The sequence below is a fragment of the Apodemus sylvaticus genome, chromosome 4 (genome assembly GCF_947179515.1).
Source record: "Apodemus sylvaticus chromosome 4, mApoSyl1.1, whole genome shotgun sequence".
Classification (NCBI taxonomy): domain Eukaryota; kingdom Metazoa; phylum Chordata; class Mammalia; order Rodentia; family Muridae; genus Apodemus; species Apodemus sylvaticus.
In genome coordinates this window covers 93,032,484-93,051,129 of record NC_067475.1, presented here as the reverse complement: position 1 = coordinate 93,051,129, position 18,646 = coordinate 93,032,484, and the positions used below count along the sequence as shown (strand labels likewise).

General features: G+C 37.2%; 1 protein-coding gene across 1 annotated transcript in view; it reads right to left on the bottom strand.

Annotated features, from left to right (window-relative positions):
* Positions 1 to 823: 823 nt before the first annotated feature.
* Positions 824 to 18,646, bottom strand: part of Zbbx (zinc finger B-box domain containing) — a 111,251-nt gene continuing 93,428 nt past the window's right edge. Inside the window, exons 16-19 of the mRNA XM_052180958.1 lie at positions 16,259 to 16,366; positions 10,707 to 10,964; positions 2,633 to 2,768; positions 824 to 950 (exon numbers count right to left, since the gene is read on the bottom strand). Coding sequence (XP_052036918.1) covers positions 824 to 950; positions 2,633 to 2,768; positions 10,707 to 10,964; positions 16,259 to 16,366 — 629 coding nt within the window. The remainder of the gene's footprint in view (positions 951 to 2,632; positions 2,769 to 10,706; positions 10,965 to 16,258; positions 16,367 to 18,646) is intronic.

Here is an 18,646-nt window from a genome sequence, read left to right as displayed (position 1 = left end):
AATTTATACAGTTGTACTATTAACTCCAAATTTCTGATGGGCAGGTTGGAGGTCCACAGAAGAACTAAGGGTGAATCTCTTGCCAAAGAGCATGAAGGTAGAATTTTATCTCCTTTAGAGGAAATTATTTATTCTTAAATTATGTATAAAGCTCACCCACATTATCCAGAATAATTTCCTTTACTCAATATCTAATCATGAAAGTGCTACTTTCATCAAAAATTAGTTTCCCATAAACATCTGTAATAGTGTCTGAACTCTGCAGACTAGCTGAGCTGGCACATAATATCTTCCAGTTTGTTGACCATCCCAAAGTAAAATGCTTTAAGATCTCTTTTTGAAAATTTATGGGAACTGACAAATAGTTTATCCACTTTATTTTAGGTCTTCCTTTTCCCCATTTGCATCAACTTTGAGAAGTTGCCACAGCTCCCATTATGCAATGTCAAAAAGCACTGTAATTTTAAGCTCAGTTGGTGACACTGTTATGACATGACCATAGAGAATACACTTTTTGACATAATCATGTCAAGCATAATTGAGTAAGGAACATCAATTAGCTTAAACACAGCCTGTTCTGTCCTATGGTAAGTTTCATTGACATAGTTTTACCCATTACCAATGTAATTCATAATGTATGTGAGTTTATGACATAAAATATGGTATCTAGGAAAAAAAAGAACTTAAGCTTATAACATCACTAATCTTTATTAGTTTACAGGCTTAGAAACAAAAGTGTCATTAATAATATCCAATACTTGCACAAATTAATCACTCAGTTGTTTGGTTTATTCTGAGTACAGAATGGAAAAGTAATGAACTGTTAAACCTTCTTTGCCCATGGAAGTGTAATGACATGTTGCTTGTCAAGAAAATCTTCCTCTTCCTCATCTGTACTGTAATCCCCAAGTGACAGCAAAGACTGCATTTCAGTATTTCTTCCAGAAGAGCTAAAAATGCATTAGAAGATCAATACACAGCACATGGCACCAAGTTTTAGCTTCATTTGTCTTATAATCTATATTATTTATGCTGAAGTCATTGGAAGCAGGCTGAATGTGGCCATAAGTTCTGATGCTCCTGGGATATACTAAACCACTTCATGATGAGAAATTCTCCCATTTTCCTCTTTCTGAGAAACAAAGCTACAATCATACCAAAGGAAGAGGAATTTTATGGGCTTCAATGGTTTCCTTCCCTGATGACTTTCAATGAACTTCTAAAACCTGGAAAGCCTTGGGTCATTATTAAGATTATTCATTGTGATATTGGCTGCTTAAAAATATCTTAGACAACAGAAATTCAGATAAATGATTTCTTTATGTACAGTAAATTAGGAGAATGTGTATAGTCACCCAAGATCAACCAAAGCTAAACTTTAATGACCCTAACTATTTGCCTGGAGTTTTGGTTTATTTTTTTGTTTACTAGCTTGTTTGTTTGTTTGTTTAATTGATTGATTGGATGTTTGATTTTGTTTTGGATTTTTATCTATAGGGAATGTGGACCACCCAAAAGTTTAATACATGGATACCTGACATTTAGAAATAAATATAGCTTGGGTAAACAAAATTCTCTATATCATTTAGATATTTTGGCCCAATTTCTAGCTCATGAATATTAGAAAATATGAACATATTCACCCTGTGATGGATATGGCCCTTTGATAGATTATTTCATCAAATCCAAAACAACCCTAGAATTATCAGCAATCCCTAGAATTATCTGTAAGCCAGCTGGAAAGAGAATACAAGTGCAAAGTGGGTTTTATGCTTCCCATTTACCTGTAAATCCTGCTTCATATCATATATCACCCTGTGTTTTTAGCATGAAATTTCTTTTGTGAAATATGAACACACATGTTGATTTAGTTTGGACTTTAGTAACTTTTAGGGGAGGAAAGAGAAATTCAACACTCTTCCTTTTTTTAAAGTGTAATTTGTATTGAAATGCAAATACTTAAAGAGCTCAGACTTGAAATGATTTTCCCTTTCTGAAAAATTTGAGTTACATAATCTTAATTTCCATTGAGCATGAGACTTCAAACTAATCTGAGAGACTTATAATTACAGAGTTCTTTGTTTTGAATTTATTTTCTTATTTCTAAAGCTGCCAGTGCCACCAATAGCCAAATTTATCTCTTTGTTGTAGCATTTGCCAACTTGAGCTATGTGTCTTTTAAATTGATGCCCACGTTCAAAGAAGTATAAAATTCTGCAAATTAAAATACTAGTAAAAATTCTAGAATAAATTTTAAGAAAAAAACTTCTCAATTTTTTTAATATTTATATTGGGTAAGAGTCTACTTGTATGAACAGAAAATTTATGAGATTAATTAATTCAACTAAGACAACTGTCGTTCAATATAATACTGGAGGATTATTATTTTTCACTCCGATTTAATGACACACACTATTTAGCAGAGAAATATCTTCAAATTAAAGTAATAAGTTTTTATGTCTTTTACTAAATCACAATACTAGGTCAGCACAAAATAAAAACATTTACAAAATAAAATTGTCATAAATTTCACACACATAGGCAATTTTCGTTTATATGATAAAAACAGATTGGAGGTCACCTAAGCCTGCTATTGGCCATCTTTCTGCAAAAAGCTGTAGGCTTAACTTACCTAGACTCAGCTCCATAGGGATCACTTTCACATGACATCTCAAGGAGGTCTTTGGACATCTGACTTAAGGTCAGAAAATTGTCATTGAATGCCTGTAACTCTTCTGAGGGTAGGCTGTGAGGTTCTTCTGAAGGATCTGAAACAGGTGATTCCATAGATCACTACCACATTCATTCATGAACCAGGTGAACATATATGGTGCTGAATTTGCTCAAACTGAATAAGCTGCATAAAGAGGTTCCAACCAGATTTGCCACCACCCACTGTTGTTATGCCATGACTGTCTTTCTTTTCTGCCTTCTTTGCTTAGGGGAAATGATGATCTGTATTTGAAATAAAGGCCTGTAAAACTTAAGTCTCCCTTTTCATCATCTGGCCTATGGATCAGCAGCCTAGGTGTAGACAAACAATGCACAGAAAAGAAACAGAATATTTAGGCAAATTTATACAAACTACTGTAGATCTAAGTATGGAAATTAATTAAGTATAAGCTTTCCTATGTTAGATCTCAAGGCATATTTTTACTGGCATCAATGTAACTGTCTTTTTTATATAGCTTCTCACATAGCCTAGACTGACTGAATATGTAGCCAAGAATGATCTTAAATTTCACAGTCTTTCATCACTACTAGCTGAATACTGTGATTACAGATGCAAATGACTGTGCCCTGTTTATAAGGCTCTGTAGCTTAAATCTAGAGTTTTGCGTTTTTATCTCTCTAGCAATTGAACTATATCCCCAACACATAAAGTCATCTAAATTATGATACTATATATTATAATTTGTTTAAGCTGTCACCATAACTGGGTGCTATACCCCTCCCTTTGACAAAAGTGTCAAATAAGTTAACTTCCTGGTTGAAATGAATAAACACTAACAGTGTTCTCACACTGAACTGAAAAAATATTTAGTTTTGATGATTAATAGCAACTTCCAGTTTTTCAGCAAGCAGATTTCCCCACTGAAACTAATTTACATTGTTCCCAATGAAAGACAGACCTCAATATATTTACAGATTAAAACTTCCTTTAAATTATTTAGCTCAGTGATTTTCAAATTATGGTACACTTAGATAAATTAAGTTTGAGATGAAGTTCTTTACCCACAATCCCAAAGCAATTAGAGAGTCACCTAATCTCATTTATATTTGAGGACTCTTGATAAGGTTTGCTGTGAAACAAAAAAAAAAAATTCCTAAAAATTTGGGTTATATTAAAAATAAAACTATCACTACCCTCACTTGTGAGATAGGAAAAATGAAGACCCATAGAAATATAGTCACACATCATACACTGAAAAGGCATATTTTCATTGAAGGCCAAAAATCCTTTAACTCAATGGTACTACAAGTTACTATGCTACAACTTATTCTAAGCTGTGAGCTGTTCTCTTCTCCTGCATCTAGACTTTAAGCTAAAAGAATACCACCAAATTCCAGAAGTCAGTACCAAATAAAAGACTGCTATTGTTGCAAAACTGAGGATGTTAGGTGTACTTCATATCTCATGATGAGCCCAAAATGCATAAAGTCAACATGACAAGGATACAAAGATGGTATGTGCCAAGCAGCCTTGCCCATAAAAGAGGATCCAAGAATCAAAAGTATGATCAATAATAAACGAAAGATTAACCTGAAGTCAAGTATTGCATTATATGCCTGTAATCCCAACTCTAGGAGTTTGGAGATAGAGGCAGGAAGATCCTTAGTTCTAGACATAATTAGACTATGCAGCAATCCTCAGACCAATCTGAACTATATGGCAAGACCTTGTCTCAATACTAACAATAATTAAAAATGAATTGGCAAAAAAACACATTAAGATAAAAAAAATGTGTCACACAAGTCCCTTGCCTACAAAAGAAGTAACTAAAACTATATTTAACAACAATAAAACTAATCTTAAACATCCAAAATAAGAAAAGAAATTAAATGGCCACTTATTTTTCAATTAGATCTTATACCAGAAAAATAGTGACCTCTAGCAAAAACTTGTGGACAGTACTATTAAACACATGTTCTGGAATAGAGAAGCACCTTCATCATGTTAATTGCCTGCCTCTGAGCACTGCAGCACACATGTGTGAGAGGTGTTCTTGTACGGGGATGTACACACTGATATACTTTTTGGCAAAGTCACAACGTTTGTAACTAACTATCAAATGGATCAAAACCACACAAGTACACAAACAGCATTCTTTGCTCTGCTCTCTGGTCCCCACCCTTTTTCTTCCTTTCCTCTCCTTTGCCCTCTCTCCCTCTTTTCCACTCTGTCTTAGAAGAGCCATATACACATGAGTTTGTTGCATTTTTCTTCTACTCTTTTACACATTTCTGAAAGTTTGAAATTACCACCCCCCAAAAAAAAATGTCAGTAATAGCAGAAGAAAAGTACAATGATATTGCTAGAGAATTCGTTTTAAAAATCCTGACGTAGACTTACAGCTTCAAGAACAGCATAATAAATACAGGTAGAAATAAAAGCATTCAGATCGACCATGATGGTGATTCTTGACTGTCAACTTGACTACATCTGGAATTAACTAGAGCTCAAGCAGCTGTGTATACCTGTGAGGGAATTTTCTTGATTAGATCATTTGTGTTGATAATATCTTCCTACCTTCTGGGCCACACTTCTGGTGGCTGCCTATATCAAAGAGAGACTTTTGTATTTTTCTTGTTTGCCCTCATGCTCAGCAAAAACAATCCCTTCCTTAACTAACACTAAAGCTGACTTAATTGTGATTTTGGCCTCTTCTGAAGACCAGCTGAGACATTCAACCTCATGAACTGAACAACAATCAGAATTTCAGACTTTCTGTTGGGAGACTGCTATTGTGAGAACCCCAGATAGTACTGTAGCTAAGGGACAGACTGGAAAGGCATTGCTAAAAGAGCATCCAGCTTAAGAAAATAGGGTCCTATCAGCATAAAACAGAATGTAACAGAATCCAGTTAAAAAATGCAAAAGTAGAGATTTTTGCTTGAAAATGAGGAATTTATTCTATAGTCAGAAAGGACAGCTGCCACTGTAAGAAATAGTTGAAAAGAATTTCCCTGATCCTGTCACTAAGTGGCCAAGAACTTAAGACAAGATAGGCCTGGTGGAAATATGATCATAATACAATGTGTCAAAAAACTTGAATAAACAAACCAAAAATACTTCTCCCAGGAAAGAAATGTGAGGGGAAAAATGGTGATGTCTCAAAATTAAGACAACAAAGGATTAAATCACAGAAGAATATAGGACCAGGAATGTTTCTGTAGAAGTTTTAAAAGAAACTGGAGCCACTTCAATTAATATAGTCACAAATCTCTTCCTTCCGGGGGGGGGGGGAACCAACAACAACACACAACTGGACTGTCAGGCCCAACCAAACAATGGTAAAAACAGACAGAAGATAGTGAACAGATGTCTGCTATTGTACAAAGGAAAGAGAATTCAGATCTACTAATTACCTACATTCAGGACATTCATTATAACTGACATGTCTTAGGGGCTGGTCAAGCTGGCTATCCAGGCAAACCTCTTGCCCAGCAAGCCTGACAGTGTGAGTGTGATCTGCAGATCTGTGTAAAGGTATGAGAAAGGTGTCTTGGCAAAGTTGTCCTCTGCCCTTTGCTCTTGCCATGTCATACCTGCCACCCTCCTTCCCCACACATCATTCATATATCCATACGCACACACAATATGCAGAGATATATTTAAAAGATATTTTAAAGACAGATCATGTCAAGAATACCATTATCAAACTTTTAAGATGAATGAAAACCTGAAGATGGGTCTTTGTGTATGAACAGAGAACTTAATGCACAGCAATTTTGAGCAAGAACGAATCAAGAATAAAATATTAAGATAAATTGTAACTCACTGACATGTACTTACTACTCTTGATTGGCATGTGTAATAGCTTTTCCATAGCCACTATGCCTCAAGAACTCCATGTCAAGATCCAGGTCAGAATCCAGTGTCTTTCAGACTCGATATCTAGATAACAGGTGTGCCTTCCATTTCTGGATTGCAGTTCGTTCCAGAATTGCCAATCAAATTGACAACCAGAAAATGCCATCATGGCAAGTGATTTAAGAAAGTGAGCCGGGCAGTGGTGGCACACGCCTTTAATCCCAGCACTTGGAAGGCAGAAGCAGATAGATTTCTGAGTTGGAGGCCAGCCTGGTTTACAGAGTCAGTTCCAGGACAGCTAGGGCTATACAGAGAAACCCTGTCTCAAAAAACCAAACCAACCAAACAAACAAAGTGAGCAAAAGAAATGGTCTTCATTGTTTATTTTCATAATGAATTAATGCCAAAAATTTAAAGCAAAAAGAAACACTTTCAATTTCCTAGGTTTTTGTTTTGTTTTGTTTTGTTTTGTTGAATTTTAAGAAATACACACAAAATTTAGAATGAACTGTCAATATTTTACTGTTTCTGGTCTAAACTGTAGAAATTTTATATAGTTAATTTGGCAGTCATATTCTGGTGAAAATAATTTACAAGAATGTATATCTTCATTCTATTATGCTTCTAAATGTTTATGCCTGTCTAGCTACAATCTAAAAGTACTATGCAAAGTAGCAGAAATCTGTTTTTATGATGTTACAGTACAACTCCTTCCTTTTAATCTGTACATCCATCTTTGGGTAGGTGTTTACTTCAAGATTGAATTATTCCCTTTTGAAAGGAGGGAAAATCAAATTGTTGGAAGATGATTTTGTGCACTGTGTATTCTGATGCTGATTGCTGTACCCAGAGACCTGGTTGCAGCCTGAAAATTGTCATTGTCATTATTGAAGCATCTCCTGTCCTAGTGTTGTATATAAATTGTTCTCCTTCACCTCTGACTGGCTAATAAAGATCAGATCAGCCTATAGCTGTGAAAGAGAGTTAAGGTAGAACAGCCTATCCAATGAGGGGGCCCCAAGTGGAGGAGTCACCCTGGGGGTCAGTATGGGGGAGTTGCTATCAGGGCAGGGAAGGATCAGGAGCAGCCTAGGCAAGAATAAGATGGCAGATAACAGATAACGGGGCACATGTTTGGGAAGTTGCCAACATAGTCAGGTTAGAATAGATGAGTATTTTGCCCAGCTATAGTGCCAAATGTTATTACAAAATATAATGGGTCTCAATGTCATTATTGTTGAATAAGGGAGTCATAAAAAAGCCCCAAATAACACTTTTAGATCAAAGCATAGGGGAAAGTTACAAGACTCAGGATGAGAACCTCACAAGACTTGTGAGATCTCTCCACACTACATAAACAGTAAGAAGAAACATTTTCAGCAGGTGGGAATGGGAGCAGAAGACTTCCTCAGAGAAGCTACCTAAAAGCTCAGCAGAGAATTACAGCAACAGAACTCGAGTAAACATTCATTCTTGCTAGACTGGGTTTTACCATGTACAAAAGTCACCGATACTTCTAAAACCCAATTAACCTCCGTATTTCCACAAGCAAGACATCTATGGTCTGTCACTAACTTCTTTCTGGGGTGAGTATATATACACCCCAAGGTAGATGTTTTAAGATTAGTAAGATTTTGTGATGTTCTGGAATTTTTGTTGTTTGTTTGTTTGTTTGCTTGCTAGATTTTGTTCTCTTAGTGTGGTTGGTTGTGTTCGTTTGTTTGTGTTTTTGCTTTTGTTTTTTTATTGCCTGAAGTTTTCAAAATTGAGTTCAATCATTCTTAGAAAAGTAGCAAAAGTGTCTAAACCTATTAAGAGAGAAAGAGAACTACTAATAGCAAAGGAACATGATGGAAGGGTTGGGACAAGAGTGGAATACCCAAACCCAGATAATTTTCCAGCCTCTTCATGTAGAGTTCATTTCAAACTATGAATAACTTTAAGAGCTTTGCCTCCCAGATGTTTTGTTAGCACAGTAGCACTGTTCAAGAATATAGCAGTCATTTGTCATGCTCTTTGAAGCTATTCAGGCTGGAAATAGAATCAGCAAATAAAATTCCATCCTAAACTGTAGTCTGTTACCTAGCAGCTTGGGCACTGGGGCATTGCCTTAGCCCATGGTCCCTTGTTAGATAATGAAGATACACTCACTCAGTGTGCATTTGGAGAAGATGTCAATGGATCTGTCCTTCGAGGTTGGGAAGAGCTGCTTTAAAAGTCTTAACAGTTCAATTCCTCCCATCCCCTCAAGAAACTGGGCAGAAGAGTTTACAAAGCTAAAGACATTAATCCTTCATTGCGATTGAAGGAAAGACAATAAAAAGGATTTTGCTTTTGAATTTTTTTCATTATATTTTATTTGCGTGTGCGCGCACACACACACACACACAACATGCATATGCATGCCAGTACATGAAGGAGGATGTCAGATAGAAACCAGGGGAATTCTAACATGTCTGTCCCTGTGATTAATTTCCTTCTTTCTTCCTTTTTTGTTTGTTTGAATTTTGTTTTTTGTTTTGTTGTTGTTGTTGTTGTTGTTCTTATTCTTGTTGCTGTTTGATGTAAGGTTTCTTTGTATAGCTCTTGCTATCATGGAACTCTGTAGTTCATACTGACCTGGAATTCAAAGAGATGGCCTGCTCCTGCCTCCCAAATGTTGAGATTAAAGGTATCACTACAGTCCTGCTGGAGTAAAATACTAGTTTCCAATATTGGCCAAATGACTTTATATGCTGCAACAATCTGCTGGGCCCAAACATGAAGGTTCTTATGTCACAAGTTATTTGTGTGTTGTTTACATTGAGAAGGACCATATAAAATACTTAAAATATGTGGTTCTAAGTATTTCTGTGTAGTATTGGGGATATCTAAGGAGATAAGACATAAGGGAAAAGAAGGCCTTTGTGTTTGTTTGTAGAGTAAGACATAAAGATGAGTGGAAGCCTATCTCTGATATTGCCTGGAAGGCCAAATCCCAAAGGCTTAATTGCACAAAGACTTAGAACCAAACATGACTGGCAAAAAAAAAGAAAAAGAAAGAAGGAAAGAAAGAAAGAAGGAAAGAAAGAAAGAAAGAAAGAAAGAAAGAAAGAAAGAAAGAAGAAAGAAAGAAAGAAAGAAAGAAAGAAAGAAAGAGAGAGAGAGAGAGAGAGAGAGAGAGAAAGAAAGGAAGGAAGGAAGGAGGGAAGGAAGGAAGGAAGGAAGGAAGCAAGGAAGGAAAGAAAGAAAGGAAGGAAGGAAGGAAGGAAGAAAGAAAGGAAGGAAGGAAGGAAGGAAGGAAGGAAGGAAGGAAGAAGAAGAAAGAAAGAAAGAAAGAAAGAAAGAAAGAAAGAAAGAAAGAAAGAAAGAAAGAAAGAAAGAAAGGAGGGAGGGAGGGAGGAAGGAAGGAAGGAAGGAACAAAGAAACAAATAATCAAAGAAAAAGAAAAAAGAAAGAAAAGGAAAGGAAAGAAAAAAGAAAAGAAAAGAGCCAAAAGAAAAACAATAAAAATCAACCAATGGAATCATTCTGAATGACATTCTGCTGTACTCATAGACTGGTACTCATAGATGGCCCAAGTGCTATCAGAGAGGCTTCATCCAAAACCAATAGAAACAGATGCAGAGAACCACAGCCAAGTATTAGGCAGAGCTCTGAGAATCCTGCAGAAAGGGCAAGAACACTACGTGAAAAACCACAGAATCAACCACCTTGGGCTCACAGGGGCTTGAAAGACTGAACAGACAACCAGGGAGTTTTCATACAAGCATGGGTCTGACTTCAGCCCTCTGCATACATGTTACAGTTGTGTACCTTGGTCTCCCTGAGGGACTCCTAGCAGTGGAAACAGGGCTGTCTTACTCTGACTCTTGCTTCCTTTTGTAATCATTTCCCTCTACTGATTGTCTCATTTTTCCTTATTAGGAGGAAATGGGGCTAATCTTATTGAAACTGGATATGCCATATTTGATTGATAACTATGGGAAGCCTGCCCTTTTCTGAAGAGAAACAGGAGTGTATTAGGCATGGAGGAGGTCCGAGAAAGGAAGACTGGGAGGGTAGAAGGGAAGGAAAACTACAGTCTGCAGTCAGGATGTAATATATGAGGAGAGGAATAAATAAAAATACTAAGAAAAAAATAAAGCAGAGTACAGAGCTAACATTTAGTAAGCAAAATCTAACATTTACCTGCAGGGCTTCTCATTATATTTAACTCTTTCTCCAAAGTGTCTAAGGCTTGTTGATCAGCAGTGTTACCTCCAAAAAGCTCATTCTTGTCAGTGACATCAATGTATTCAATTTCTGAAATTTCAGAAGCAGCTCTGGATGGAAATTGAGCAGCTGCACTTTTTGATCGGGTGTAAGAGGAAAAAAGGCAGCTGGTGTCTCTTTGATCGGTGTTGGAAACAGGAATATTCGCTGTTGAAGGTCTCTGTGATTTCTGGCCTACAATAAGAAAAGAAAGTAAACAACTGCTTTAAGATCTGAAGTGGAAACCTGGTAGCATAGTACATGCATTTTACCCCATAATCCCAGTACTCTGGAGGCTGAGGCAGGTGGATTCTCTGTACCTTGGAGGCCAGCCTTGGCTGAACATCCAGGGCTAAAGAGAAACCCTGTCTTAAAACAAAAGAAATAAAAAAGGAAAAGAAAAGAAAAAAGAAAAGAAAAAAGAAAGGAAGAAAGAAAGAAAGAAAGAAAGAAAGAAAGAAAGAAGGAAGGAAGGAAGGAAGGAAGGAAGGAAGGAAGGAAGGAAGGAAGGAAGGAAGGAAGGAAGGAAGGAAAGAAAGAAAGAAAGAAAGAAAGAAAGAAAGAAAGAAAGAAAGAAAGAAAGAAAGAAAGAAAGGAAAGAAGGAAGGATGGAAGAAAGGACAAAACAAACAAAAAGAGATCTTATGAGTGTATGTTTAGGGGTGTATATACTTGTTTGTTTGTTTAATTGACTGTGTGCATACATGCTCAAAGGTTTGCAAACATGCACACATGTTAATGGAGACTGGAGTTCTCATGGTGAGGAACATCATTGAACTCCTTTGAGAGAAATTGTCTCTTTAGCCTAGGTTTACTGATTAGACTCCCATGTTTGGCCCATGAGCCCCAATGTTCATCCTAGAGTCCTTATCCCAGTAATGGATTCAAAAGCACACTTCATCATGCATGACATTTTTTTAATGGGATCTACGAATCAAACTCAGGTCCCGGTACTTGGAAGACAATCACTTTACTGAATGAGCCATCCTCTGTGCCCCACCCCACAGTGCACATTAACAAGACTAGTTGCTTCCCTCCTGAATACAAACCAATAGAGTTCACCAAATGATATTGGTGGGAAAGGCATGTTTTGATTGTCACTTATTTGAAGTATCCACAATTAATTAATCTCAAATTTTATCTTTGGTGACAGAAAAAAACTCCTCTGAGTCATTTTTCTGCACTCAGGAAAAGAGAATCTAAATTTAATAGCAGCTAAGATAAAATATCATATGACAGGCCAGCTTCAGACTAGCACAAAGGCTTTATTCTAGTCTACCTAAAGCCTGATGCCCATACAGGCTCCTAAAATTCTAGGAAAATACCACATTCTGCCTTGTAAAGGAGATAAAATGAGATACACATGGTATATTCCTTGACTCATCAGGATTTATTATTTATGTATTCATTTAATTATTTAATTATTCAATTATTTATTCAATTATTTATTTATTTATTTATTAATATGAAGAAAGATAGGTTAGTGTTGAGGGCTAGGCCAGGTTAGGACTTTCCCTGAGGACCTGATACATATAGAAGGAACTTAGTTCCCTATTTAAAACCAGATATAGGCCTGGCAATGCCTATGATGTCCTGGGGCCAATAACTTGTGGGAAGTGCAATTTTAGATCCTGAACACTTTGCATTTCTCATTGTATGAACATGCTGTGCTGATTTTGTCTCATTTTTCTTTTCAGAAGACCTGTACAAAAATACAATACACTGTATTTTTAATTTTTTTATTGGAAATAGTTTCTTCTTTCATACAATGCATAGTAACCACAGTTTCCCTCTCCCCAGTCTCCCTATCTCCCTTGACACCTCCCCTTTCTCCCTACACCACCTCCTTGTCCCTTTCAGAAAAGCGCAAGTTTCCAAAGATGACAGCCAAACAGGACAAATCAAGATACAAAAATACAAGGCAAAAGTCCTCATTTTGAGGTTGAAAAAGACAAAACAATAGGAGAAAGGAATCCCAAGAGCAAGCAAAAGAGTCATATACATGTGCTCCTGTTGCTAGGAGCCCCCAAAAAGCACCAAACTAGCAGCCATAATATAGGTGCAGAGAATCTGGGTAGACCCATGCAGGTTCCATGCTTGCTGCTTCAGTGTCTGAGTGCCCATGTGAGCACTGGTTACATTGCAACCTGGTGCCTTAAAGCCAGCTCTCCTACCACCAACCATAACAGGACTTTACCACCTGACAGTTCTCAGGCTTCAGTCCTTATCTAACCTTTCATGTTTTGTTTGTTTTTGTTTTGCTTTTCATCCAGACCCTAAAGTTTCTTAGTATGTAGATGAAGTATCTCCCAGCATCCCTACCCTGGTCACACAAACCTTGCCCCAGAGACCCTGGGCACCACTTGGGTGTGTTCATTGCCTGTGTTCATGCACACCAAGATCCTGCACTGCACCCACTGACACCCAGCTAAGTGTGCAACAGTCATGGCTATACTGAGAGAGAAATGGACACTGGGTGAGCAGCACAACCTCAAGAAGTTCTAAGGACAGAGTGGGATTCTGCAAAGCATCCTGAACCAAAGGCAGAACCATTTGCTTAGGCTAAAAATAAAAGTATTGCCTGCCTAAGAACAGAGAGGAGCCAGTGAGAGAACCGGGTGGGAGGAGATACTGTGAGAAGAGGTGTGGAAGAACTTCAGGTACAGTTATTCATCAGAAGGAAGATTATTGTGTAGAGGGTACCTTCTAATGCTAGTTGTGGTATGCTTTTAGGCAATTAAATGTCAAGATCTTTGCTCACATTAAAATATAAACCCCATAAATGATAAAATATATAAATTATTTTTTACAGAAAATATGATTAATTCACTCACTGATTTTAAATAATACAACTGGTTAGAAAGTTAGGAGAGTTTTACACAGTGTAAAAGTGAAACTGGAGCACAAGCCAAAGTTGGAGAGCTAGCAAAGGCTCAGCTGGGGAGTAAAAGTTGGAGTAGTTACATTTGGGCTGAGTTTTCAAAGGGGAAGCACCATTTACAAATGAATTGTTCTTAGCCAGTGCATCAACTTCTTGCTGTCCAGCTGAAGATATTCTACAGTGTTAAATTTACAAACACATGAAATGTTGAGGGAGGTTGAATGAAAAATACACTTGCCTCTAAACATGTATATATTTTATGCTTTGTACATCCACAGATTTTAAGGACCTTTCAGAAATTATCATTCCTACATACACTGGCATCAGTTCAGAGTATAAAATTTCTATAGCTTGCTGCACTGCCAAGAATATTTAATTTTATTTTAAGCCACTACCTCTGTCCAGAATCCATTTCCCAACTCTCCTAACTGGCCACTTTTATTACCTTTTAAAGACTCAACTAAATGTCCTATAATCTCTAACATCTGACATATCCATTTTATCATTACTACCCCCAAAAAATAGCACACACAGACCTATATTGTAGCTGATATATAACAAATTAATTTGTATGTTCTTATGTTTAGCAATTTCCTCAAAATAAGATTTTGGAAGAATCTACAGTAACACCACAGAGAAAGATTGACAACTGTAGATTATTGGGTGTTTTGCTTATTCCTGTAAGGATCAACATTTCTAATGAGGAGATCAACACATTTGCATTATAACGTGTTTTCTATCTGATGTTGACATTGGCATCTGAAAACCTCTGGATAGATTTCTGGTCAGGTTTCTTTTTTATCTCCAGTGGCTGGCAGTGGCTGGCCTAGAATATGTGTTGCAACAAAGGGCTTTCATAGTAAATTACTCACTGATGCATCTGCCCTAGATAGATACTTAAAAGCATCTGGGTTTTGCTGAGGAAGATTTGTCTTTGTATCTGAGTTCTCACAGGATGTGTATAAATTTATTTTTAACAATACACAGTGACTTGAGAAGCACAGCTCTTTCTCCCTGACCAGGAGGCAGGAAGCAGCAAACTTGAGGTTGCTTTTAAATTTGATGTGACAGTAAGTATCTAATTACTGTACTCCAAAAACATTATCATAAATGGATGGTCTGATACTAAAAATATTATTTCTGATGGTGAATCAACAGAAATTAATGTAGAAAAGTTCCAAGCTAGCCAAGGAGGCTTATTCATTTAGGGCAAAAGAGACTTATAAATCATATGTATATGAGCAAATCATATGTAATTAAATTTCTGCTTTGAAGAAAGGCTTTAAACCAAAGTAAAAAGCACAGTTTGTCATGTATTGCTCCTAAGTTTCAATCTCCCTGAGACAAGGGAAAATACTCATGCATCCTTTTATCCCCAGACTCTACATGGTGGTATCATGCTATACACACCCCACACCCATTTTGAGCTGATTTAATTCTTTTACCTACATATTGCATCTTCAGGTGAAACACAAAATAAAAGCAGATATACTATAGCATATATGATGGGATAAAAGAAATATTCAAATCCATCAGGGAAAAAAGCTGTGATAGATACCTAACAGTATTTTATCTGTGTACACATAACTCACAAAACTTAAATAAGTGCATTTTCAATCTTTAGAAAATGAAGTTCCCAGAATGAAAACATTCGATTGAAGATTAAATGATATTGATCCTGGATCTAAGTTGCAATCTCAGTGTAGTTTGTTGATTTCACAATTGGATACAGATAATCATAATAAGATCTCTAAGTCTCCATTGGATCTCTCCTCTCAGAGCTTCGAGAATCCAAGAGAGGAAGAGGCAGAAAGAGGCAGAGGGTATGTGGGACACAGGAGAGCATGACCCACTGAATCAACTAAGTAAAGCACGTATGGGCAAACAGAGTCTGAAGCACCAAACATGGAGGCTGCAAGGGTCTGCATCAAATCCTCTTCATATATGTTGTGGCTGTTGTTAGCGTGATGTTTCTGTCGAACAGTGAGAGTGGGTTTGTCTTGGACTCTTTTGCCTGCTTTTGAGATTCTCCTCCTGTAGGACTGTCTTGTTCAGCCTCAGCGTGAAGGCTTTTGCCTCATCTTATTTTATGTTTTGTCTGTTTGTTTGATGGCTCTTAGAGGCCTGTTCTTTTCTGAGAGGATACAGAGGGTTATAGATCCTGGAGAGATGAGACTGGGGGGTGCGGGATGGAGACAGGGAGCTTGGAGGAGAAAAGGGAAGGGAAACTGTGCTCAGGTATATTGTTTGAGAGGAGAATCTATTTTCATTTAAAAGAAAAATCAAGTAAAACAACATGAAATAGAGCACAAAAACATACCTAATATATAAGGAACTTATATAGATATTCTTTAGGATTGCTCAAAAATGTACCATATTCTGAGTTACACTTTTTGATATACTTCACCAATATGTTGCTATGGAAAATAACTAGGATTATAATTTATTATTGAGAAAAATAATGAGTTTATTTGGCAGCTTGATTATCTTTCTTTATTTTGTAGACCACAGTAAAACTGCACAAAATTTTCAGATGACTAATAGTTTGGTAAGAATGTAAAAAAAGGAAGCCAGCAACATGACACTTCTGTCTTCCCATTGACTGTACCTGTCTTTTGCTGTTGCATATTTGGAAGTGGATTTTCATCACTCTGCTGATCACTACCAGCATACCCACTTAAGCTGTTCACTGGGATCCACATTTTGTCTTCTGAAAATGAAAAATGACAATGCAATTTAAAGTATAAAGTAAGCTAAGTCCCATAATTTTCAGGGAACACAGGAGAAGAGGACATGGAGAGAATGTTACAGACAGAAGTCACAGAGAAGGACAATGAAATGCTCTTGCCCATATGACGCACCCATTGTAGTCATGGACTCTCAAGAGCTGCAGTTGTCTACACGAAGTTCAACAAGACTTCACAGGTTACCAGGGAGTCATGGATAAAGCAGGCAGTCATTCCTACTCTTTCCTGGAAATCTACTGATTAATGCTTGGATAATGTCGTTCATCTTTCATTTGTATGACCCTACAAGGCTTCAATGGATAGGAACCAACCCACAGGTACAGAGATAGTTCTATTAAAGTCAGTTGGGTCACAAAACAAAGTGAAAATACACAAACTTAGAAAAGAAATTCATGAAGAAAAAGGGTGTCCAACTTAGTTTTATGTCCGCTAGACACAATATAAAGTCATTTAGGAATAGGTAATTTTTAATTGAGAAAATACCTCAATAAGGTTGGCCTATTTTCTTGATTAATAATTGATGTGGGAAGGCCTAACTGACTTTGTGTAGTATCAAACCTGGGCTCATAGTCTTGAGTTATGTAAGAAAGCAGGGCAAACAAGCTTTCCATAAGTAACATGCCAATAAGCTACATTGTTCCATGGCTTCTGCTCCAGTTCCTGCCTCCAGATTACTGCCTTGATTTCCTGCCATGATTTCCTTCAGTGATATGGAAGTATAAAATGAAATAAATATGTTGCTCCCTGGGATTCTTTTGGCCATGATGCTTTGTTGTTCTATCTAAGTCAAAAACGATCAATACAGGTAAAAAGAAGACCCCACAATACCACTCCTGGGCATATACCCAGAGGATTCCTCAGTATGTAATAAGGACACATGCTCCACTATGTTCATAGCAGCCCTATTTATAATAGCTAGAAGACAGAAAGAACCCAGATGTCCCTCAACATAGGAATGGATACAGAAAATGTGGTATATTTACACTATGGAACACTACTCAGCTATTAAAAACAATGAATTCATCAAATTCTTAGGCAAATGGGTGGAAATGGAAAACATCATCCTAAGTGAGGTAACCCAATCACAAAAGAGCACACATGGAATGCAGTCACTGATAAGTGGATATTAGCCCAGTAGCTTGGAATACCCAAGACACAATTCACATATCAAATGATGTCCAAGAAGAAGGAAGGAGAGGCCCCTGGCCCTGGAAAGCCTCGATGCAGCAGTGTAGGAAAATACCAGTACAGGAAAGTGGGAGGGGGTTTACTGGGGAATAGGGGGAGGCAAGAGGGCTTATGGGACTTTCAGGGAGGGGAGAACTGAGAAAGGGGAAATCATTTGAAATGTAAATAAAGAATATGTGTAATAAAAAAGAAAAGAAGAAGATAAAATGGAATAGTCAGAAAGAGTAATCAGAATATGTATATGATATTTATTGTTAATGAAAAAACAACTTAAAAAATCATACCTCAACATATTGGAAAATCACATAAATCTATTGTCCATTTTTTTTAATTCTACTGTTTCCAAACAATATTAATCTGAATTGAGGAACATTTACTGAAAAGAGCTATATTATAAAATGCAATCTAAATTGTGAGATAAAACCCACTGAACTCCTATGTCCTAATTATAATAAAAAAGTACGATAAATGTCATAAGTATATACAGATGTTTATAGAAATAAAAATTACTCCTAAAGTATATGACATTATACACTAACATATAATGATTTGCTTCCAGTTTTCATCTGTGCCCAGAGCTCTCACCCTGTGCCACAGCTCTCCATATCCAAATACCGCTGGGAGAAAGCTGTTCTACCAGGAGTGCTGACACACTTGTGTGCAAAGGTAAGACCATAACTTCTGCGCTGAGGGACCTGCCCAGAACCTTCAGGACACAGGAACCAAGGATCAGTCTGGGACAGGATCCTTCCAGTTTCCATCTGTGCCTGGAGCTGACTCTGTGACACAGCTCTCCATAACCACCAGGAAAGAGTTGATCTCCCAGGAGAGCTGACACACCTGTGAGCACAGGTAACACCACTACTTCTGTTCAAATTCCCGGGCCAAGAGGGACCTTTTCAGAGCCAACAAGACACAGGAACCAAGGAAAAAACAAGGACAGCACCCTTCTGATTTCCTTCTGAGCCTAGGAGCTGACCCTGTGCCACAGATTTCCATACTCAAACTTCTCCCAGAAAGATCTAGTCTCTGAGGACTGCTGACACACAGGTTTGCAGGAG